This window comes from Poecile atricapillus, chromosome 2 (genome assembly GCF_030490865.1).
Source record: "Poecile atricapillus isolate bPoeAtr1 chromosome 2, bPoeAtr1.hap1, whole genome shotgun sequence".
Lineage (NCBI taxonomy): Eukaryota > Metazoa > Chordata > Aves > Passeriformes > Paridae > Poecile > Poecile atricapillus.
The window spans coordinates 140,189,321-140,213,539 of record NC_081250.1 but is presented as its reverse complement, the minus strand read 5'-3'; the positions used below and the strand labels follow the sequence as shown (position 1 = coordinate 140,213,539).

The following is a 24,219-nucleotide window of genomic DNA, read 5'->3' as shown; positions in this document are numbered from 1 at the left end:
AATTCACACAACCCATTAAATCAATTCACAGCCTCTTTTCTCTAATGAACAACATTCACTAAATTATAATTTGTCTAGTTTTGACCAGAACTTGTTAAGTTTCTGATGGTTTTAGATACTATTAAATATTAGGTTTCACTAGCTATTAGGTATCGCACACTACACCTTTTAGCATCTGTCATGCCCTATTTGCTATCTCGTCACAGCCATAATTTTGCTGTTCTTCAGCAAGCATAAAGTTGTAATTAAAAACTACAGGGCTGTTTAAAGGGCTTAGTAAAATTGTACTCACCGGGGATGTCCTCAGGGTCCAGAGCTGAAATGTAGTTACAAGTCAGAAATTCAGCATACTAATGGGGATAGGACTCCAGCTCTCCATGTCCATGCTACTTCAACTCTGAGCCTTGATTGATTCCCTCTATGGCTCCCAGCTCATTCCAAACAAGAAAGCATTGCCTCACATATGTATTAGTCAGGTAATTACTCCAACTATCTCCAAATATTCACAGTCAAATAAATGATTAATATTTGAATACATAAGCATAATACAAAATGTCATCAAAATCACAGAAGCTTATTATGTATTGAAGGCTGTATGTGTGTATTACATATATTTGAAAACTGATATCTACAAACGTCCTATTTTCTCGACAGAAAGCGTGTGAACATCAGTCCATTCTGCCAGGACATGGGATGAGGTGTGTGACTGTATTGCACTTGGGAGAACCACATATCCTCTCAATATTTTTACTTATAATGCACTGTGAGTATGCCTACCACTTTGCAAACACATGAATGACAAGGCTGCTACTCCAGGAAACGTGTATCTGGACTCATGTACAACACAAAGGCTAATAGTTCAAGTGCTTATGAGAGCAAACAACAAGTCAGGTCTTCAGGGCAAAGTTGGTTATTAGAAGGCTTAAGGAAAGAGTTGGGCTTCAAGACATTCCTTATAGGCTCTGGGTTTCCTTCATAAAATAAATAATGAAAACCAAATTTTTAATTAATTTAGATATTTCACGGATGTCAAAATTCCTGGGGTTTGTGAAGGACGTATTCACTTGCATAATGTATATTCTTGCATTCTAATTTGAGGTTTGATTTGCAAAAATAACCTGTCACAAATAACACTTATTAGCCACAACCTAACCACACAGCCACTGCTAACACACAAAAAGAACATGTGGCACTGTTTTCATGTCATATCTGGGCCTTGTATACTCAGTCCATTTGCTGTTGTAAATCTATTTGATTTTAATAATGACACAACTTTGGTGAGTAGAGTAACTCATAGACTCTTTCTGGGTAGTTAATATTTACTAATACACTTAAAATGAAAAAATGTCTACTTCTGAAGTGGAAAAAAAAATCTTCAAAGCTCTTCTGATATCTCAAAATAAAACTTCAAAATGCACAAGCCCACAGCTTTTTTCCAGGACAGATCTTAAGGGTGCCAGGCCGTTTGGTATAAGATTTCTGGGAACCTGAAGCAATGGCTCCACTACTGTGTCCTTGATCTCCTTCATTTTCTGGATTTGTTGTAAGACCTGTCAGAGTGGGTAAGATGGACAAAAACTGAGGGCCTCACCCGGCGGTGAGGCGCTGGCCAGTAGTTCCCGGCGCTTTGTGCGCGCCTTTTTCTTTCCCTGCGGGCAAACTCTTCCGGCCGGCCAGGGAGTGCCGTGGGGTTACACGGGGACAGGACGGGCTTATCCCGGAGCCGTCAGCCTGCATGTCTGAGATGACTGAAATCCTGGAGAGAAACATCCTAGAGCTGTGAAATGAAGCTTCTTGGGGCAGGGTGCCCGCACGGTCCCACTTCCACACACGCCTCATGGGGGTCCCCAGCCCTACCGCCTCTCACAGCCCCCGGCCGGCCCCCCTGCTGCTCTCCCTGCCCGGCAGGGACCCGCGGAGGCGCCCCGGGGCCCCGCCGGCGGCAGGGAACGCCGGTGCCTGGCCGGGAGCCCGTTTCCCGGGACTACGTTTCCCAGGGATCCGCGGCGCGGCCCCGCCCGCTGTCAGAGAGAGCTGCAGGTTGATCGCCGCGGCTGCAGATGAGCGGAGCCCGCGCGGGCGGGGGGGCGGCCGGGGCAGCGCCGCCGGGGCCGGGTCGGCGGCCGGCGCACTATGCGAGGCCGGGAGGATGGCGGTGGAAGGTAAGGGCTTCGCGTCCCCTGCCCGCCGCCCCCGGTGTCCCTCCCCTGTCTCCTCCCCCGGGCACTCACCTGCGCCGTGGCGGGGCCGTCCTGGCCCGGCGCGGCCCGGTCCGGCGGGCGAGCAGTGTCCGCCGGCGGGGCCACTCTGCTGCCGGCTGCCCCGGCCTCGCCCGCGGGGCACCCTTCGGCCCCCGCGCACCTCGGCCCGGCCGCCCGCAGCGCCGCGTCTGCCCCGGACCAGGTGTCGTGGAGCCGGGCCGCGGCTGCCGCCCCCGCCCGCGGCGGGGTACGCGGCAGGGGCTGCCCGGAGGCTTCGGTCGGCAACTTCCCGGCGGGCCCGGAGGTGCCGCCTCTCCCGGCAAGGGCGGCCGACCTGCGCCGCCTCCCTCCGGAGCGGCCCCGGCGCCCGCGCTCAGCCCCGGGCGCCTCCCCCGCCCCGCCGCCGGTCCGTCTCCCGCGGGCGCCGAGACGCCGCCGTCCCTCGCTGCTGCCCAGATCCCCGAATTGCCTCGAGGCCGCGATGCCCACGAAGCTCCAGCGTCCTCAGCATGGGCGCAGAGCTGTGCTCGGCCCCTCCTTCCCTCAGAGGGATGGAGAAGCCAAAGGGCCGAGATGCTTAGCTCCTGGGTAGCCGGGAGCTGTGAGGTGTTCATAAGGTGCCCGGCTCAGGGGGAAGTAACTCGGTAACTGAGGTGACAGCTACCAAGACCTGGACAGGTGGATGCTTTGCTAGGTCTTGCAGTAAATAATGGGCTCCCTCGAGCCGTCTAACACCGGCTGTGTGTTCCCTTTCCATTGGGTCATTTGGGAAGTTGGAGGCGAGAGATGTATAAGGCAGATCCGCTTTTCTGATGTCTGCTTCCAAAATTCACTCGGTTTTTCTAGTGCTTTAGACTAAGTCAGTGACAGTCCTGGGGTTTGTGCCTCATCTTGCTTTTTTTGATGCCCTTGGGAAAATGCAAGAATCCTTTGTAAACCAGCCATCTGACCTTTTCTCCTGTGCTTAATTTAGTGTATGTCAGTATTTTTGTGTGCTCATCTTGAGACTTCCGTGAGTTTTGTTTCTCAGTTATGCTGAAATCTATAGTTCTATCAGAGATACTTTACTGCTGAAAATCCTGCTGAAGCTGTCTTTTGCTGCGTACCCAAGTGAACAGTGCAAATGATAGTCCAGCAGAAACTTAAATGTCCTGGAGGCAGTTGGGAACTCAACATCCTCAAAAACCAACTTCCTATGCAAATTCAAATAAAGATAAATAAGACCACTATGTCTCGAAAGGTGTTTGTCAACATCCCAAGCTGTTCATCCTAAGTGTCTCTCCATGAGGCAAACACTTCTTAGGCACAGGCTGCTTTACTGAATGGCAGTTTTGAAGACTGGAATTGATACAAGGAAGGAAGGTAGCGTTCCTGGATAAAAGAATTACTTCTTTGGTGGCAAAAGCATAATGACATGAACTGGGCATGCGTGCCCAGTAGTGGGTAAGTAAGTAAATGAAATGGACTGCCATGCACCAGATGGTTCATATGCCAGCAGCAACCCCTGTTTCTGTGTGCTCACTAATGTCATCCTCCTTTATTTACTTGAAGTCCTTCTCAGTCTGTTTGCTAGATCTTTTCAGGTCTGTAATAATTCCTGTCATATCTGCAGTGCCCTTCATCTGAGAATCTCTAAAAGCTTTGTAAATATTAATGAAGGAAAGCTCTACTAAAGCTTTGGGAAGCAGCGCCTTTCCCTTCTCCTGAGATGGATTTTTTTTCTTTAACTCCTTCTTCCCATTTCCTTCCCCCAGGATGCATCCTGCTGTGGTGTCTCAGAACAGGCATTCTTGTCTGTATGTTCTGCATTCTTCCCATTTTGTTTTCTTCTCCCTCAACTTTCTTGCCTTTTGCATTATTCTGTTGCCTTCACACTAACACAGCAATATGACTATTTCAGCACAAGTAGCCATGTGGCCAAGACTGCTTTGTGTGTAGTGCATTCATATTTCAGGCCTTTTATTATCCATCATTTTCTGTTGGAACCATGTTTCTTTTTGTGACTGTGCTTAAAAGCTTGCTTTTCTCTTAATGCATCTTCTGCCATATTGGAGCCCTGGGTGTGAGCTGTGTTCTGTTCCTGAACTGTGACTTTTATCAAGGAACATTTGATATTACTGCTTCTGTTTGGAAAGCTGGGAGGTTACTTGTTCCTCATAACTCCGATCATCATAGTGTACAGACCCTGCTTTAGTCTGAAGTACAGTTGCCATTGAATCTTCTACATAGACAGTTTTGTAGAAAAATGTCCTGGACTCAGGAAGAGCAGACATTGGGATTTTTTTGTTTTCTGTTTGATTTGTTTGTTTTCTTTGGAAGCATGCTTTCCTGGTTTGCAGCTTGGGATCTTGAGAGCATAACCTGCTGTACAGCAGTTTTGGGAGTTTGGAAATAAGGTTTAAAATGAGGTTGTCAGGCCTTCCAGTCTCTGAAGTAGTCAGCTGGGAGCTTGGATAGGATGGGCTTCCTGGTCTTTCTTTTACAGTGATGCGAGGCCTTTGAATGGTTGGGCCAACTGGCTTCTTGTGCAGACTTGCAAGTGTTTGGCTCTGGGATGCAACTGGCAGGGAGTGGAAAGGTCCCTGGGGTGCAAGGGAGGCATGGATTCTGCAGCACGGGAGTTCCTGATCGCAGCCAACATCCGCTGCCCCACCAGCTCCGCCGGGGCTATTGTTCTATGGAAACTGCCTGCTTGTCAGCTTCAGCCATGAACCCAGAGTCTTTGTTTTGTTTTTCCTTTCAGAAATGCTCTGTGTAGTTAAGGTGAAAATATTTAGTAGCTTATACTTTTTGGGAAGTCTTTGAAAAATTGGCTTATTTTATCTAACAAATTTCTGAAATCTTCCTCAAACCTGATTATTTTAAAGCTGTCTTAGCATGGTGGCTGGAGTTTAGCTATGGCAACAAATGTCCATTGGTTTACTTAAGGAAAATATCCAAACTTTTTCACTGGGATAGCTGACAGTGATAGACTTACAAATATGAAGTGGGAATTTGGAGAATACTACAGTTCTTTGCTGGTTATATATAATGCATACTTTAGTGTCCCGAAAGAGTTTATGTAGACTGGGAGGTCCTTTGGGCTGTATGGTGCCAGTACTTCCAGATTGATGAAAGGATTGGCGTGTGTGTATGAGGAAAGTGAGTTTGCACTCCTTAATATGAGCCCATTGAGATGGGAGCACTGCCAAGGTAAGTCTATTTTTATACTCAACAGTTTTGACAATGTTCCTTTAAGTGTTTTTTTCTCCTTCTAGTAAGAATGAAAGAACTAGGTCAGAGCCAGTAGAAAAAGGCTTTTGATCTCTGCAACAGCGTTCTCAATTTTTTTTTTTTAAATTCGCTCTTGTGCAGCAGAGGTAAAGGGTAAAAGAAATGGTGATTACTTCTCCCCCCACCCCCAGTGTTTATTGCACAGAAAAGTGAGAGACTGACAGCACCCAGCAGATGATGTCTGCATGCAGGTGATCCCACACAGTTCTGTTGGATCCCCTGCAACTCAGATCTGTGGTGATTTTGAGATTCCTTTGCAAAGAAAAGTGATAATTATATCATGGAGTTCTTTCATGGTGTTTAATGAAGGTTGGTCTAACACCTTTCTTGCTGTGTATAGGCTTTGAAAAGTGCCACATACATTTGTTGCTGGTCTCCTCCTGGAAGTTTATGTAAACTTCCAATCTCCTCTGGCTCTTCTGTAGTGGTCTTACGCTATCGAGACCCTGTATCTTCCTACGGGATAGTATTTTTTATTAAGAAGTGGAGCCTTGCTGACATAAAATGACAATGACTGGCCTTAACCTTGGTAATCCTTAAGGAAACTAAGACTCAAAGGAGGTTAGGGCATTCTGTGGGGTGGCATCCAGGTTAGCTGCTGCAGGACTGAAGTTATTTGCAGCTTGTAACCAACTTCTGTCAGAGTGATCCTGTGAATTTCAGCTATGTGATGTACCTTAGTTGAACGCCTTCAGTGCCTAGCAACTCCATGGATATTGAATGCTGCCATGTGTTTCTTCAGAGACTTGAGATATGGTGAGCTCATAGATGTGCGATGCTAACTCTGCCAAGAATGTCAAAGCAAGTTCAGGATCACCCAGAGGACAGCTTTGAAGCAGCTTTCAGTGTAGGTACCTATCATGCTGTTCCAGGGTGTGCCCAAAAGTACAACTCTTCTGACAGGTATTCAGTTATTCAACTTCATCTTATTTCTACACCCACTTTGAGCTCAGACTGGATATGTCTCCATATCTAAGTTTCCAGGGAATGTGATCCAGAAGATGGTGTTTCAGCACACTTACTTGCCTGTGGAGCAAAGAGGTAACAAGCCTTGTGATTCAAAAATAGCCCATGCTTCCATCATGTTTTTGGTTTTTCCAGTATTTTCTAACCACTTCTTAGCTTGAGGGATTCAGACATGTGACTTGGGAATAGCTGCCAGTTGGAAGCAGGACTGAGAGACACATCTAATTTCCACTTTTCAGTTGAAACTGTCATGTTGGGTCATAGCAGAAGAGATGGATAAGACCAATGCTGAATGGTATGTTGGACAGTGAGGCATAAGATTTGAACATCAGCCTTTGGTTTTGTGTTCTGTATGTTACTTTCTGACTGTTTACTGCAAAAATGCATCAGCAATTATGGGATTCCAGACTGGAACATAGGTCTTCTATCCACATCCATGTGCCAGCCTTCTTGTTGGGTTGTAACATATACCCCTTTATTTCTTGCTCAACACCAGCTCCACCTCCTGCCTGCCCCCACACTGTGCATACAACCTGGTGGGGGTGTTGTGCTTCTCTGCTTTGAACCACTGCTTAGAGCTTTCCAATCTATGTTGCTACATTTGAAAGGGAGACTGTGAGTTGAAGTTCAGAAGATGCACTCCATTGTGGGAATTGGAGACCCCAAAATGAAGCTGTGGCAACAAAGAATCACCCTGCAATGGAGTATCTTTGGGTGTATTCAGTTTGAATGGGGGGTGGATATTAGGGAAGTTATTTGTTAATTTTACCCTCACTGCCTTTACAAATGAACCCATATTAGGCAGGAATCAAGGTACCAAGTATAGACCTGGTGTGAAACTGTGTTTCCTTTGGATGCAATTTAGTTGTAGGATAAGAGTGTTTCTGGAAACTTGGAAATACTTTTATGTTAACCAGTTTAGATACAGTTCCTTGAGTGTTTGACCTTACCCTATAAAATACTTGTAAGACTTAGAAGCTCAAGGACACTGATTAATATAAATTTACTGGTTCAGTACAATTGAATCCCATCATAAGGTTAAAACTTGTCAGGTGATGGTAATATATGGGCAAAGAGAAGGAGTGATGCTTTGAAGGCTTGCTTTCTCCACCAAGAAGGGAAGGCAAGTGACCAAATGATGAGTTAGACTTTGGATGCTTTTCCCAACATACTATTGCTAAGTATTGACAAAACCTGTAGTGACACTGTAAGAGCTCATGTTTACTGCTTAGGTGGAAACTATAAAATAGAACTGTTCTCGAGGGGTTTTGGGGTTTCTTTTTTTTGTTCTTCTGTTATATCGAAGCATGGCAGGCAACATCCAAGGAGGCTGTGTAACTTTGTTTCTCTTGTTTGAGGCTGAGTGTATGAGGTCTGGGCAAGCTGCTTAGAGCCAGTCTCTAATGCTCCCCAGTACTGCTGTGTCGCAAGGGCTGTGGCAGGAGAACATCAGTGACTGGCTTAGAGCAAGACACTGTTTGTGGATGGCATAAGAGCTGTAGGCTGGTGCTGGTTGTTGAGCTGATAAGCATGGAGAGGTTTCTGTCCAAGATATCTTCTGTGCAGGCTTGCTGGTAGGTGCAGAACTGGGTGTCTGTGGAGCACTGTAAGTTTTTGTTTTGCCCATTGGTCCCTGAAAGTAATACAGCTGGTTTGCAGAGGTAGTAGAATTGCTAAAAGGCTACTTTTCAGTTCACTGAGTATTGCATCTGTGGATCTGGTAGGATACTGTGCCTGGTTTTAGAGCCAATTTTCTCTGTTGTCCTGGCTGAGACAGCTTTACCCTCTTGTGCCGTTTTTTAACTTGACTGTCTCTCCTTTTGTCCAGACTGTGTGATCTCTCATGGAATGCCCCTTTCTGTGAACAAGAGATACTCAGAATTTAAAACTGAGCAATCCTATTGTGGGTTATGTCTCATGAAAGCTGTTGCCTTTGAATGGATACAGGTATTTACCCTTGCAGATTAACAATTGAAGAGCTCAGCCATCAATTATCTGCTCAAAACATGTAGAGAATGTAGAGGGAGTAGTTCTGGAAAGCGCCAAAGGCAAAGGTGGAGAAAAGGGCTAGAAAATCGAGTAATTTTGAAGTCTTCTGAAACTGTCTGGTTTGGTGCTGGTCAAAATAGGAAATAAGATTTCAAGAACTATGAGGAGAGCTCAGAACAAGGCAAGAGAGGTCTTTGTTTCTGTATCATTGCATATTTTCCCTTGTAATGTGAATGTTCCCTGAAGCTTTTTCTTGCCACACCCTAAAAGAAGGAGAGAACTAGAAAGAATACAGAAAAGAATTGTCAGCTGGTCAGAGATATGGTGTGTTCTCTGAAGGCAGGTTACAGATATTATAATTCTTTAGCTTGGAAAAGAGATGGGCAGGTCACAAAGATTCTGATTCTTTAGCTTGGAAAAGAGATGACCATGGAGAGAATCCTTAGGCTTTGGTGAATGGTGTGGAGAAGGTGGAAAAAGGAACTAGGTCACAAGGCAGAACAATGAAGCTGTAGGGTTTTTCTGCTTTAAATTAAAAAAGGAAATAACACAGGAGTTCCCCAGGTGCACTTTTAACCTTGGGGGCATTCCTAATGTGCCAAGGCTTGATCAATTCATGTATGCCCTGCTCTCACGCTGTTAAGCAGTGATGTAAAGGGCTAGACTTCTAGTCTGACCCAGCTTGACAACTTTCATGACAAAGTCTAGCTCATTTGCTGTGTGTCCGGAACAATTCCACTCATCACAAGAATTTGATTTGCATTGAGTAGCTGAGAGGGAAATTTGGTCAGGACAACCCAGAAACAGAGAGGAGATGGAGAATTAGGTACTGAGCTATAAAAATATTAACAGTCAGGGTCATGATGTCATATATAGCTTTCTTTTTCCTAGTATGTAAGAACTCATACTGCTCTGTAAGAGGAACTCTGTGTGCTCTGGTCAATGGGATTTGGGGAAGGAGGACCCCGCATTAGGCTGCATCTGTAGAAATGCCATCCTGGAAAACACCAATTCTCCATGGCAGATAGGGTTGGAAACACCTGTACTAACCTCTGTAAATTAGGTAAAGTATGGTCTGAGAGATGTTTAGGAAAACCTGAAGCAGGTTAGGTCTAGAGATGTCAGCCTTAGTGGCTTCTGCCTTGAGTAGGTTTTATGTTCCCTCCTTTGCATAAGGTCCTCCTTCTCTCTCCAGAAGTGTCCTGTTGCAAAAGGACTATAAAAAGAGTGAGGCAGTTGCTGTGAATACCTGCATGTTCTCTGTGCAGCATGAGCTAAACTTGGCATTATGAGCAGCTTCATTGCTTGAAACAATAAGAATTCACCCTAGTTTGTGCTCCTCCTGGATGAAGCAAGGAGGTGTGCAGGGGTCTGAACTCGGGCTGAAGTGACTTCTGCATTCAATTACAGGATCTAATATGCTTGCAGGGAGTATGTGATTGACAGAAATAAAGGTGTGAGGAAGACAGTGTGGATTTTAGCTGGTCTTTAGTGCAGCCCTATCCAACTCTATATAATGTGCTAGCTCCTGTTGTTCAGCTGAACATTCAGATTATTATTTCCCTCCATTCCCTCACTGATTTTCACTCCTCTGCCCTGTCTTTATGGCTTTTTTTTTTTTTTTTTTTTTTTAATTATTTTCTTTCCCCAGAGGGGATTTTGGTTGAGTTGATTTGCTTCTCTGCAAATAACCTAGTAAAAGCAAGAAAGAGACTTTTAATAATGCTGTAACCCCCAACACTGTTTCATAAACATAAAGAAAGAGAATTGTAATGTGTGTCAATAGAAGCTTTCTCTGAGATTGTCCTCTGTGTGCTCTTGGCTGACAGTTTGTTGCTACACAAATCATCTGGGGTACTAGAGTGAGTAGGATACAGTGGTATGAGCAAGCAGTAGGAGGTGAAGAATTTTACCGGGGGAAGGAAAGAAGGCGTTTTCCAGACTCTTCAGTTAAGTGTACAAGGGATAGCCTTGAACAATGATAAAGGAGGTGACTTTTAGGCAGTTGAGAGAAAGCCAGGACTGAAAACAGAAGTCAACTGCCAGATTTCAAACTAGTTATGCTAGTAAGAATGAATATTTTCCTTTGCATTTTGATGACTGTGTTTCATTCATGGGACAAGAAATAAAGCCCAGATTCACAGCTGAATCACAGCCATTTCTGTGCTACATGTTCAGCAGACACCAGCTTTCATGAGTAGGCCAAAGTCAGAGATCTGTGATGCATGTGTGGGGCAGCACACCTCTGATGCCATAATAAAGAACCTTTTTGTGTCTGAGCTGTTCTTTGTGTGCTGGGTAGGCATGTTAGTGTTTTAAAAAAGTTTTTGATGTAATGTTAGCTGATTATAGAATTGAATAGTAGTGCTATTAGGACTTAAGGCATTCTCAGAAATATAACTTGTGGTGAAACATGACTATCCAACTTCCTAATCAGTGGCTGCAAGACAAGTTTCTTCCAAGATCAGTGGAACTAATGCAGACTCGTTGCATACCCAGGTGTGTTTTTTACTCTTTTTTTATCTCTCCATTTTCTCTGCAAAATCCTTAGGACAACAGTGGTACCTAGTCTGGAGTTTGCCTAAGTCAGTTGGTGACTGACAGTTGTAATATATGGTGAATACTTATCCTTGTGAGAGAGAATTATTTTAGGTCTGTCTCTCTACCTGCCAATTGATTTTCTTTGTTTTTCATACTTACAATTCTTATCTCTTGTAGCACCTTCTTTGCATGCAACTTTGTGCATCTCAGAGTCTTGAAATCCAGAGTTCCTCACTATTCAGGAGAATCCTTGTAGATGCTTGCACAAGCTTTCTTATTGACCTACTAGTATTGACTTACTAGTATGCAAAACAAATAACCAACTATTTTGTACTTCAATCCATATCTTAAATTGGTTTTTTATGTGCAGGTGATGCATGTTACTTACTGTCTTTTACTGCTTTGTTCACTAAGATCCATTTTGCTCTAAGTTAATTGCATGGCTCACATGGACCCCTTATGTGTCAGTTTTCTCCTATTCATCTATACCTGTACAGAATTTGTGGTAACCTGGCCTTATTTATTCACTGAATAGGCTCATTTTTCAATGAGCCTCTGTTGCTAGTGTGAATTCAAGAGCTGCTTGTACCAAGTGTACTTTTATTAAAATGGAATGAGAAAATGCATCTGAAATAATTTGGCTGTCCAATCACTGTGTCTGCTTTGTATTATGAAATCTTGTTGCTGTTACAAAGGCTGAACTTGCATTGCTGAGACACAAAGGTCTATCTAGCACAGTGATGACATGCAGTCTGTCTCCTGAAGAGCAGGTGTAAAAGAAACTGTTTACAGCATTTGCTAAAGTCTGTGAGATAAGAGATGGTAAGTGGATATTGCCATACATATAATAAATACTTTCCATTAGGAAAACTGTAAAAAATACATAAGGAATTTTTTTAGCTGAAGAAGCTTAATTATATACATATCCTGGTGGGATAAGGGTCTTAGAAGGCAAACTCAACACTTACAAGAAGATAATTTCTTATTCTGGGCTTAGTGTTTCTGTTCTGTGAAGAACTAAGGGATCTCTTATCTCTACACTCAAGATTTGTTTGGCCTTCAACCAAATTATAAGTTTTGTTTGATTCCAGATATGAAAGTGCTAAGCTACTCATTCTGATTTCTTGATATATTTCTGTTGCTGTACAAGACTTCATAGCATTTTACGGATAAATTTTTTTTAGAGAGATGTATGTGAAGTATAGTAGCTTGTCTCAAAAAACATACTTTTTCTGTATTCTTCTTTGGCTTTAGTTTTGGGTATTTTTTTCATTGTTTCTGGAGAGATCGAATGCCTTACAGTAGTAATTGGCTTGATACCATGGGATGACTACCCCATTGTCTAGCTAGACATGTTCAGGGATAGTTGTCTCAGGAATGCCATTACCTTAAATTTTCTTGCTAATAGTAATTCTAAAGAGGTAAAAAAGGCAAAAGCCTAACAAGTCACAGCTACAAATTAAAATGGATGCTCCTCCTCTGAACACTTTATCTCCTTCTACCTCTGTCCACTTCCTGCACCTGTGTCCTCTTTGGTCTGCCCTTCCTGCCCTCTTGACCTGGTTCAATGTCCACTTCCTTGCTGCTGAGCTGTCACTTATCTTGCCCTTCAAGATACTGCCCAGCTGTTGGGCATGTCCCACTGCTTTAACAAAGAACTGATTGTAAAATTCATGTCTTGTAAGAAGCCATTTTTTTGTTTGATTAATGATGAGTAGTCATTATAACAAGAGGCTAATAAGACAAGCAACTCACTGGAGGGACGTACAGGTACAGGTGTGTGTCTGTCTGCCAAGCCTTGCTGCCAGTTTTGAGTTTTATACTCAAACCTACATGTACAGCTCATCAGTAGCAGCAGTTTACAGTGCACTCCACAGCTCAATACTGGCCTGCCTTTTGGCACAGCATATTTGGAATTGCTTAATGCTGCTTTTTGATGCTGACCAACAGAAGCAGATAGCTATACACCAATATTACTTCAGTTAAGTACTTTGGGATTTCGGCCGTACAGGACGTTTGTGATAAATTCATGTGACTTATATTGAAGTAAAAAAGGTCCTGACTGATTTGCTGGGCTTCTTTGCTCTGAGTGCTGCTGATTTGGTGGGCATTAGACAGGTTTGAGGAACAGAGTGGGCAAAATCTTGAATTTACTTGCTCAGCAGGTTGCCAGCAGTATTTACTAGGTTGCAACCTAAGCAGCAGATTGTATTCATGTGAAACTTTGACTGCATTTTCAGCTGGTTCCAAGTGATGTGTTGGGGCAACTGTGCAAATTTATATTATGTGTATGGAGAGGTAGTTCTAGTAGGCAAAAGCCAGACAGTTTCTCAAAACTAGAAGCTGATTGATGAGGCAGATGGACCATCCATAGAAGTTGCAGAAACTCGTTACTGTGGAAGAAATTTCTGCCAGACAAAGTCATCAAAATAGTCCTAAACTTTATAGTACACATTAAAGCCATCTTTATTTGTTGTTTTTAATCTTTTTTTTTACTGTTGTAGGAGTGGTACTAACTGCTCAGGTCAGATATCTTTGAAATAATCCCATATTTTCTAGGGATATGCAGAGCTACTAATGAAGTATAAGTTTCTTGAAATACAGGAAGGGCTTTGCAGTGCAGATCCATCTTGCTCATTTCGTTGGTGTGAGGACCAATCTGAATCTCAATCTGAATAAGACTTAAGTGTTTTCAGTGTGAATGTCTCCTCTCTGATCAACCCAGGTATAGCAGGTTGTGAGTAAAGGCAAGCAAAAAGCCTCAGGGATTCTGTCTGACTACTCTGGATTGAAATGCAGCATCAGGAAGTGTATAGAACTCTAATTGAAAATGCTGACTGCAGAATCTGATGTGGTTGGAGGTTTGATTTGCTTTTGATAATGAAATGGGCAGAGATGGAAGGAACAAGTCCAGTGAGAGCTGCTGTCCAAAGATCTTTTTCCCTAGAAATACTTGATAAATCTTTGTGACTACCGAAATGACTGAAAAGATATTTGGACCCTTTTTATAAGGTCCCTGCTGTATCCAGTCTGAGTTTGTTAATGTTCAGGCTATATGGACGAACTTTTGTCTGTCCTTTTCAATAATGTGTTATTTTATGGTGGGAATAGCATAAAATCCACCAACATGGTTGATTGTATGGATTTACCTCTTAGCATTATGCAGATAAGTCTGTGGAATGAATTCATAAAATGGAGCTTGCAAGGTTGCCAGTATTTGACACATGAAGTTTTGTAAGGATTGTTAGAGGTTGGGTGGGTATCTCCTGTGCCTGCTTTTTGTCTCTGAATAGCAAAAGCTAGCATATGACTATGATGCACACAGAACAGGGCACATGAGTAAGAAGATGCTATTTTTACTCGATCGCTTTTTAGAATAGAACAATTGTTATTGCATGTAACTCAAGTACTTGCCAAATGTGCTCTAATGTAGCCTTAATTGATCTGCTTAAAGTTTTAAGCAGCCAGCAGTATTCCCACTGAAACACGTAGTTATGAAATGTTTGACACAGTAGGCAGTGAGTGCACAGAGGTAGCGATTGATCATAGATTTATCTGCTAAGCCTTGAGCCTACAGATGGAGAGACAAAGACTTTCCATCTGCCCATGCAAAACTTCAGATATATCAAGGCTGTGTTTTGAAGAGTGCCTTCAGGCTTTTTTCCAGACAGGATTCACAGAGTACCCTCTAGGAAAAGACAAGGCTTGCCCCAGATGCCAGTAACTTGCGATGACTCTTAGTGGCTTCTGTGTACCATCAAGCATGCTCAGACAAGCTGTCTCTTGGCTGCTTGCCATCTGGGAGGCAGCATGCATGGGAGGAAGGTAGCTGGGGGGAGGTGGTGGGGGCAGAGCATTTTTGTTGCCCTGTGAGCTCTTCTTTGAAATCACATATGCACCCTGGAAAGATCTGTGTGGGCAAGGAACTGGCTCACATGTATGGGCCAGCTTCTACAGAGCAACAAATTATCTTGCTCTGTATACATGGAAAGGACTTGAGTTTGTGTTCCACCATGTATAAAAAGTACACAGTGTATTGCATCCTAGATTTTTAGGACAGATGTGGGGTCATTTTTCCATTTTGAATGCTCCACTTACTATTTTTCTCACAGACCTTTTCACTCTAATAATTTGTCAGATCTCAGCAGTCTTTTGAGGTTCTAGAAAAGTGGATATTTTCCATTAAATTCAGCTTTACCACTAGGTTACGAGTACAAGAGCACTTAAGTACCTTTGTTTTAAATAATAGTTTGTTTTGTAAATGTAATCTGTGGATCTGTGTTATCGTGTCAGCCAGCACCATTCATTATGTGCTTTTTGCTGTGCAGTCAGAGCTTTACAGAGCATCCACCCTCCTTCCTCAAAGGGAAAAAATGTTCCCACCACAGAAAGCTTTCAATACAATTTCAACAATAATTGCTGGGGGAGCATGAAGAGAGATTAATCAACTGAGGAGGGGTTTTCAGCAGGGAAAGGAGAATATAAGTGATCTGAATCTGGTTGAAGGGTTGTATGACTGAGTTGTGGATGATACATGAATATTGAGATTGTATGGAAGAATATTGGAAGGGATTCTGTTTCAAAATCTAATGATACTACTGATAGTGGTATTAGGCTGATACTGTGAACTGATTTGGAGGATGTTTGTTGTCTTGATGTACTGTTAACATTTGGGACTGGTGAGGTGGACTCAGTTTGGTAGAATGAAGAGATGCTGAGGCAATAGGGATATCGTCAAAGGACCAGTGTGGGAAAATAGTCTGAATGCAGAGGGCAGGATGAACTAGCGTTAGCCAATACCAGGCTAAGGAGGAGTAATGGTCTGAACAATACTTTAGCTAGAAACTACTTTGTCTGGAGAAAGATTTTTTTTCCCAGATGAATGCCATTAATTCCTAAAAGACATTCAAGATGTGACAGCTAAGAGAGTCAGAGTGCTTGAGCTGTGGTGAAGTTAGTAATTTGTGATTATTTGCTAAGAGCTGTTTAGACTCAGCTCTATGGGATGTTAGTCCTGGGTGCTGTCAGCTCACCAAGCCCCATTAGGTTTGATAGTTGATCCTGGGTTTAGAGCTGACCTTATCTAGCTAAAATTATATAAGATGTGGATTTAGGAAGAGAATAAATTATTGACCAAACATTGACCTCTTTTGCTGCCTTTAACAAATCTGGAAAAGGAACTATTTTGGTTTATATTGGCATTTAAAAGGAGGCAAGAGCTCCACCTCTGTCTGCCGCAAAGACAGATCTGTGTGGTAACAGGAAGCAACAGACTGTGCAAGGAAATACTCCTTGCTCCTATTATCTGGGTAGCTGAGGGTTGGAGGTAGCACTATAAGAAAATAATAGAGCTGGCTACCTAAAGATGTGTCATGATAAAGAAAGATAAGCTTTGCCAAATGTCTAAGATACTTACTCTCCTTTGGAGATTAATACCCCTAGGAAAAAAAAAGTTATCTCTCCCCACTTCTCCCCCCCCCTTCAATATTGGGAACTCTGAAAAAGTCCCCTAAGACAGCCTGTGTTTCTTTTAACCATTCACCTATTTTCAGTTAAAAGGCAGTGGGTATCTATGTAGTTACTAGCAACCTCTTCTATTTTTTCTCTTTTGTATCCTGAAGGAGCTGAGTAAAAGGCCCTGCTGAAAAAGCACTAGCATTCATTATTCTTGAATGCATGATGGGCTAAGAGTCAAGCAGCATCTTGCCAAGTGACTTATTTCATTTTTAAGCCATCCAGGTACTTATAGATTTATAAAAACATTGAAGTTGGAAAAGAGCTTTAAAATCAAGTCCTACCCTTAACCCAGCACTGGCAATGCCACCACTAAACCATGTCCTGAAGTGCCATATCTACATGTTTTTTTTAAATAATAGGATGATGACTCCCCCATTTCCTTGGGTAGCCTGTTCCAATGCCTGACAACCCTTTCCATGAAGAAATTTTTCCTAATATCCAGTCTAAACTTCCCCCAGCACAACTTGAGGACTTTTCCTCTGATCCTGTCACTTGTTGCCTGGAGGAAGAGACCGACCCCCACCTGGCTACAGCCTTCTTTCAGGGAGTTGTAGAGAGTGATCAAGTGTCCCCTGAGCCTCCTTTTCTCCAGGCCAAGCAGACCCAGCTCCCTCAGCAGCTCCTCATCAGACCTGTGCTCCAGACCCTTCCCCAGTTCCATTGCCCTTCTCTGGACCCACTCCAGCCTCTCAATGTCCTTTTTGTAGTGAGTGGTCCAGAACTGGACACAGCACTCACGGTGTGGCCTCACCAGTGCTGAGTACGTGACGATCACTGCCCTGGTCCTGCTGGCCACACTGTTCCTGATCCAGGCCAGGATGCCATTGGCTTTCTTGGCCACCTGGGCACACACTGGCTCATGTTCAGCCACTGTTGACCAGCACCTCCAGGTCCTTTTCCAAGGGCAGATTTTCAGCCACTGTTCCCCAGCCTGTAGGACTGCATAGAGTTGTGACCCAAGTGCAGGACCCAGCACTTGGTCTTGTTGACGAAGTACCACTGGCCTCCAGACTGTCCAGACTCCTCTGTAGAGTCCTCTTACCTTCCAGCAGATCAATACTCCAACCAACTTGGTGTCACCTGCAACTGAGGGTACCCTTGATTCCCTCATCCTGTTGATAGCTATTATCCCTCATCCAGACTGTTGATAGCTGTTAAACAGAACTGGCCCTGGGGAACACCACTTGTGACCAGTTGCCAGCTTGATATAACTCCATTCACACCACTTTCTGGGCCTCACCACTCAGCCAGGTTTTTACCCAGTGAACAGTACACCAATCCAAGCCATGAAAAGCCATTTCTCCAGGAGAAGGCTGTGGGAGACAAATAACAAAGGTCTTACTTAAACTCCAGGTAGACAACATCCACGGCCTTTCCATTATCCACCAAGTGTGTCATGTGGTTAAACGCAGAAGGAGATAAGGTTAGTCATCATGCTGCCATGTTATCGAAACCTCTATCATTTGCTCCCTCTATGCACGGTAAATTAGTGCCACAACCCAGAAGGGTTTCCTTGTTCAGCCCATGCCACCTCCTCCCTGATCTCTGTTGTTTGGGGGCACTGGGAAGGGAGGAGTTGCAATTTGCAGGAAACTTGCTGCTGGCAGTGTTCTTCCAGGCAGTTTGAAGTCCCACTGTGCTATGTAATTTCTCTTTGGTGACCACTGGAATCATCAGCCAAAACTGGCCTGTTTCTGAATGTTACTGTAGTGTGTTAGTGTTTCAAAGGTGTCTCTAGGAGTCTTCCTACTCAGCTACCTAGGCAAGATCCTTGCAGAAGACAATTGGAGGGATTTTTATGGATCGCATTTGATACCAAATGTCTTTTCACTGCTGATCAACCCTTGCTGGAGCAGGGTATGCTGGGTGTATTTTTACAAGTTGGTTAAGATATATTTACATTTTTTGTACGGGGGGAGTTAATTAGGTTACTAACAAAACAGTTTTCATTCTCATTGTGCTGTGAAAATAGTCAGTCTTGGTGGATCACATCTATCTTTCTGTGGTCTGGAGGTTAGGCAAAGAAGTTAGTAGTTGTTTCTTTTGGGTAGGTAAGTATGATCTAGAGGAGCTAGATAATAGTAGGTGGATATAATCTAGGAGAGAGAGAATTTTTCTGGTGTCTTGAGGCACACTGATGTAAATATAAACCACAGAATCTAATTTCTTTTTAAGTTACCATAGGAGGTGTTCCTGTCCCTGGCTTGCTGATGTAGGTATTGTAGTGGTTGCAGAGATCACTTCTCTCTTAGAAATATTTTGATTTTTTAAAGATCCCAAGGGAAAATGATCAACATTTTGACCTCTGCTTTAATTCACTACCAAGGAATTGCTGTAATTTAGGCTCAAAGTTTTCAGTTAAGACTCTGGGATTTAAGCTGAATAGATTTTCAAAAGGTGTTATAGTTAAAGAACCCTTTGCTTTCACTGGCAGCTTGAGCCAGTTTCCTGTGAGAGGCTTTCAAGGGCTGATCTGTAGCTGGTAGAAACTGGTAGTTCTGATTCCTTCCCCAGCTCCCCACCCTTTGCTTCTAAGCCAAGCAAGAGTAAAAGGGCAACTTTTATTTTGGCTGTACATTATAGTTTAGGTTTCTATTCAGATCTGTCAAACATTGCACCACAGTATCTGAGCAAAGTTCTTTTGTACACAGGGGAAGTTGGAACCATTAATTACAAGTAGCACTAAAAGTAATGCAGTTATGCAGGAACATAAATGCAAAAGTCAGTCACATAAAGGGGAAGTTGCCTCAGGATTCGCACATTTTTAAAATTACTACTATCTATGTGAGTGCTGAAACAGTGAAAATTTGGGCAGAAAACAAGCTACTGCCATAGTTCTAAATGGGTGTTTCTGTTGTATGGTTTGCATTTGTCTTATTTTTTTCTCTGGATGCTTTCCTTATTCTGCTATCATTAGTCCTTTACCTCATTATATACTGCCAGGGAGTACATCTCTCTTGCTTGTTAGGATGGTGTAGGTGGTAACTTGCAGTGTTACAAAGGACTGAAGGAGACATAATCAGCTGGATAAGTCATTACTCTGTGCAGAGACTGACTTGCTGATTATTTTGTGCATGGCTTACTTTAATGTGTACCCACGTTAAGACCTAGAACGTTGTAGGAATTGAAAATGTAATAGAAAACCTTCAATTTTTTAGCCTAGAAAGGAGAAAAATGTATGGTTGGATGATGAACATTTAATGAAAGCTCTAAGTTGAGGGTCGTGGATGCTCCAGTGAATCGAGCAGAGCCCAGTTCCACACCGTAGCCTGTGCTAAATAAATTTATACAGTGCTGCATTCCTCTCCTTTTCTTTCTCAAATATCTCACCTGGAATCCACATCAAGGTACAGATGGTTCATTTGGTTTGGTCTGACATAGCTCTGGTTACCACATGGCACTTCTCAGTAGTTTGTGCTAAATGTTTGAACCATTGGGTTCTTCTTTCCTAAAGCAGTGTTTATCATATTTTTTCCCCAGCTATCCATTGCAATCTGAATCCAAATGGTATTGATCACCCTGTCCCCACAGAAGGTATTAATCTGCAGCTTGAAGGTGAAGGAGTTGATTCACCTGCAGTCAAGAACACTGGTACTCCAAAAGGGCCTGAGTCAAAAGGCACACCCAAGAGACAAGTGGAGCCGGAAATATCTAAGGTAGGTAGGATTGCATGCTTATTTATTTGGGTGAGTCTTTAAGAATCTAGGCTTCTTGACGTCTTGGCTGCTGCTTAAAAAACATTTATAACAGTCTGAGGAAGTGGGTGTTACAGAAGCAAGGTACTGCTGTGGAGTTGTAGCAAACACACATCTTGGATATTGCACTATTCTATTTTTCTCTAAATGAAGATAATTAAAATAATGGGATCTCTGTTTTTAAAATAATGGGATCTCACAGGCACTGTGGAGACTTTCCAAATGACTTGGATAACAAGCAGAATGGCACAGATATGTTTTTCTTTTTTTTTTTTTTTTTGTTTACTTTTTCTTTTTTTTGGAGCAGGTAAAGGAGGGAAAAAGTTCTATGGATATATGAATATGTGGATTTTTATGTGGGTGACTGATTTTAATAATCTGTTAACTCATTTTAGGTAAAATACCAAGCCAGGTCTTTCATGTCTGGTATGAAAGTGAGCAAACATAGTTCAGAGATGACTTCCTTAAAACAAATCTGTCCTTACTCATAAGCTTCTGCTTCTTGTCTGAGTGCAGCAGACATGACTACTGAGCGCAATGAATGTGTGTACTCCAGATACTTTGGTATAGGACAGTAATTTGTCATATTAGATACATTTTTAACTGAAATCACAGAATATTCTGAGTTGGAAGGGACCCCACAAGGACTATCAAATGCAACTCCTAAGTGAATGGCTGATACAAGGATTGAGCCCATAAGCTTGGAATTACTAGCACCAGGTTCTAACCAAGGAAACGGGTCTCAGAGTGAAAGGAAAGATAAGAGAGTGTTATAAAATAATTGGGAAACAGTCTTTAAAAGCCTTATCAGTCTTTTTGATTCTTAAAGGCCTAAAACCAGGAGTTTGAGGGTAATTTCTGCAGAGTGGAAAATTGAGGTTTTACTGAATCTGACACTTTGAGAGTTATTAGAGCAAATAAAATGTGTGCCTTTTTTTTAGAGGTTCAAAAAGGCAATAGGAATTATTTCAATGACTGAACAAATTGTACTGCCAACAGTACAACAAACCTAAAAAATAATACACATATGGTTGTGATGTATTTTACTTTTAGAATAAAATAGTATTAAATTATTTGAGCAGTTGCCTTGACAACAAAGGCTTGGTATGAATTCTCCTTTTAATTTTTATCTAAAATATCTAGTTTAAAATTAATACAATTTAACTAATTTCATTCTGACTTAATGCATCAAGCTAGATCTTCCATTACAGGCTTGCAGCAATTAAAAACCCCTGCTACTTGCAATCTCTTTGGTAGCCAATTATCAAGCACGTTGCTGATTTGTCATGAACCCTTGGAGAACAGGTTTGTGGTTACTGCTTTGAAATACCCATTTTGTAACAAGACCAGCAGATCTTGGATGGGTTTTGAGACAAAGCTCAGCTAATAAGGCATTTGCCCAGCTTTTCACGAAGGCAAGCTAACACTGCTCATGTTTCAACATCAGCAGATGAAAATCTGCCCTGTATTGAAAGCTGAGGAGGTGTATTAAACTGGGAGATCTTACAAGCTTGGAAGTGAAGAATCTAAATGGTGCAATAGGGCTCCCAGTTGAGGATGGGCTCGTGTGTAGTTGACATGTAATACAGTCATATCAAACTTGTCTTTGCTTGAAAAAGACTTATCCTAATAAAAAAAGAGTGAAATACATCAGTGATTTAATGTATGGGAGCCTGTTTTCATTGTCTGAGCTGTGATTGTTGGACTTATGACTATAAAATGGGCTGTCCTTGCTCCTTGGAGATAACTGGAGAAGAGGGGAAGTGTGATGCTGAAATCAATTGTTGGTTTCCCACATCTGATTGCAGTAGCTTTATTTAGAAAACTGGACATGCTTAAGATTTAAAAACAAACAAACAAACTGAATTTTTGCTTAATGGAATAAGCTTAGCATAATATCACCAAGCAAATGAAATGGACTGTTTTTCTAAATTTATTGCTGCCTTGTTAGTAACTGTCTTTTATGTGTGTAATAATTTAGTGATGTTTCTCATCTGGATTCATATGTTATAGCCTGAGGTGGCCAGTCTTTGCTGGCTTGCTCTGCCTTAAATTTAAATATTGTTTTGCTTTGTCCTCTAAAATGTGAATATGGAGTTGGACTTCAGCTTGTGTAGCTGTAAGAGTTGAATTAAGCTGTTATTAGGAAACTTCATTCATGCAATCATATATGTACAGTGGAAAGATAAGCAGAAATTCAGGAAAGTTTTGTAAATAAAACATTGTGAGCAGAGCCATTTGTTTTATATTTCCATTGCACAGTTGTTTTTAAAAGGATTTCTTTGCAGTCCTACGTATTCAAATAATATTGACACATACTTCATATTCACTACTCACAGTAGTGAGACCTGTGTTGCACAAAGCAGTGCAATATATTGAATATAATTTAAGATGCCTCCTAGGCCCTTGTTCCTGCTTTTAGTTTTCTAATTTGTCATTGAGACCACTTCCAGCACTTTAAACATCTGGTTTTGCTGTCCAAAGAAACAAAATCTCCTTTCTAATGAAGTGTGTCCTTTCTCTTCTGTCCTCAGCTGTGGGATTAAAGAACAGTAGTAACTCATGGGTTACAGACAGATTTCAAGTTCCTTTTTATGCAGCTACTGTAGCGTAAATATGGGAGTACAAGTGTTTGTTTCTATATTTGGGATGCAGACAACAGGAAGTGTAGCTCCAGTAAAGGATCACTCATCTATAAATTCCTAATGAATATGAAATTTAGTATTTATAGGCTGACTGAGGTAGAATTATAATGGAAAATGGAAAAATGATCTTAGTCTCCCTCAGCTGGTTCCCTAAGGAACCACCTTGTTACAAATATGAGCAAGTCCAAAACCAGCAAGATTATTCATAGCTAAACTGATGTCCATAATCTAGTCAGACTCTGATAATGTACAGGATAGAATACAAATTAAGGAAAATAAATGATGTGTATAAATGCTTCATTTTTTATTTATGTATATCAATATACATCTTTTCTTGATCAGTAACTGATTTTTCTTCATTCCTGGTATATAAAAACAATTCAGGCTTTTGAGTGGTCACTTTCACAGAGCAGTAAAAGTTACTAGAGAAAGCAAGGGGTTTTTTTAATATACATTTTAAGAATATAAATTATTTCTTTAAAACCACCTATATTTAACCACTACTATGTGTAGTAGTGGTTTTGGGACTTCTTATCTTTTTTCATTGAAATGCTTCTTCTGGCTCTCATGTCTGATCTGTTTGGTTTTAATACCATATTCACAGAGTAGAGTTCTGTTAAAAACAAGCTAACAAAAGTTCTGCTATACTTTTGTAATCCTGTACTTCTCTGAGTATAGGCTTTAACAGACGGCAGCTTTTCTAAGGAGATTCAGAAAATGATCTCTTACAGCAGTATTGACTTTTATCAAGTCCTCCCACAAGATGCACTCACAAAGCCTTGTTGATGGTGAGCATGAGACCCAAATCTGGACTGTCGCTCATTAGGAGGTTATTTATTCAGGGAGTTTTCTATCCTAAGTAAGGTGTGCATATCTGGTGACACGTTTTGTCTCATTATATGGTAGCAGCGATAGCAAATAATAAAGGCTTTTTAATGGCAACTACTGCTGTTAGGCTTTTTATGTTGTGTTAGCAATTGCAGGTTTTTTTTATCTGACTCGAGAGAAATTAACAGTCCTTTTAAATGTTCACAAAAACTATGAAAAGAAACTGGTAAGAGAAGTGAGAAGCTTTTATCTTGTCTTCTGTTGATAAGTGCTATATAGACACCAGTAGACTATGTTTTGTTGCAGTGTAGCTCATTAGTTCTTTTGGTTGCTTTTGCTTTCTTAAAAAAACCCTTTTTTTCAAAATTATATTGAACAACACTGAAGGGCTGACTGAGCTCAGTACCAAGAGGATAAGAATTCATCTCCACTTACTGGGCTCAGTTCAGGACTGACTGGGGTGGAAACAGCTCCTTTGGCTTCCCTGGCAGGGTTCTGCTCTGATCATTGAGTATTTGGGAGGGTTGGTGGGCGTCAAGCGTGTGGTGGACAGTCCAAGCCCAG

The 24,219-nt window shown here is 42.0% G+C and overlaps 1 protein-coding gene across 2 annotated transcripts in view; it reads left to right on the top strand.

The window, feature by feature from the left end:
• Positions 1-1,779: 1,779 nt before the first annotated feature.
• The window catches only part of SAMD12 (sterile alpha motif domain containing 12), a 174,694-nt gene continuing 152,254 nt past the window's right edge, over positions 1,780-24,219 (top strand). The window contains exons 1-2 of one of the 2 annotated variants that reach the window (XM_058830834.1): positions 1,780-2,162; positions 19,968-20,143. In XM_058830834.1, the coding sequence (XP_058686817.1) occupies positions 1,838-2,162; positions 19,968-20,143 (501 nt within the window). In that variant the 5' untranslated portion in view covers positions 1,780-1,837. The remainder of the gene's footprint in view (positions 2,163-19,967; positions 20,144-24,219) is intronic. The other variant, XM_058830833.1, reaches the window with a different exon arrangement.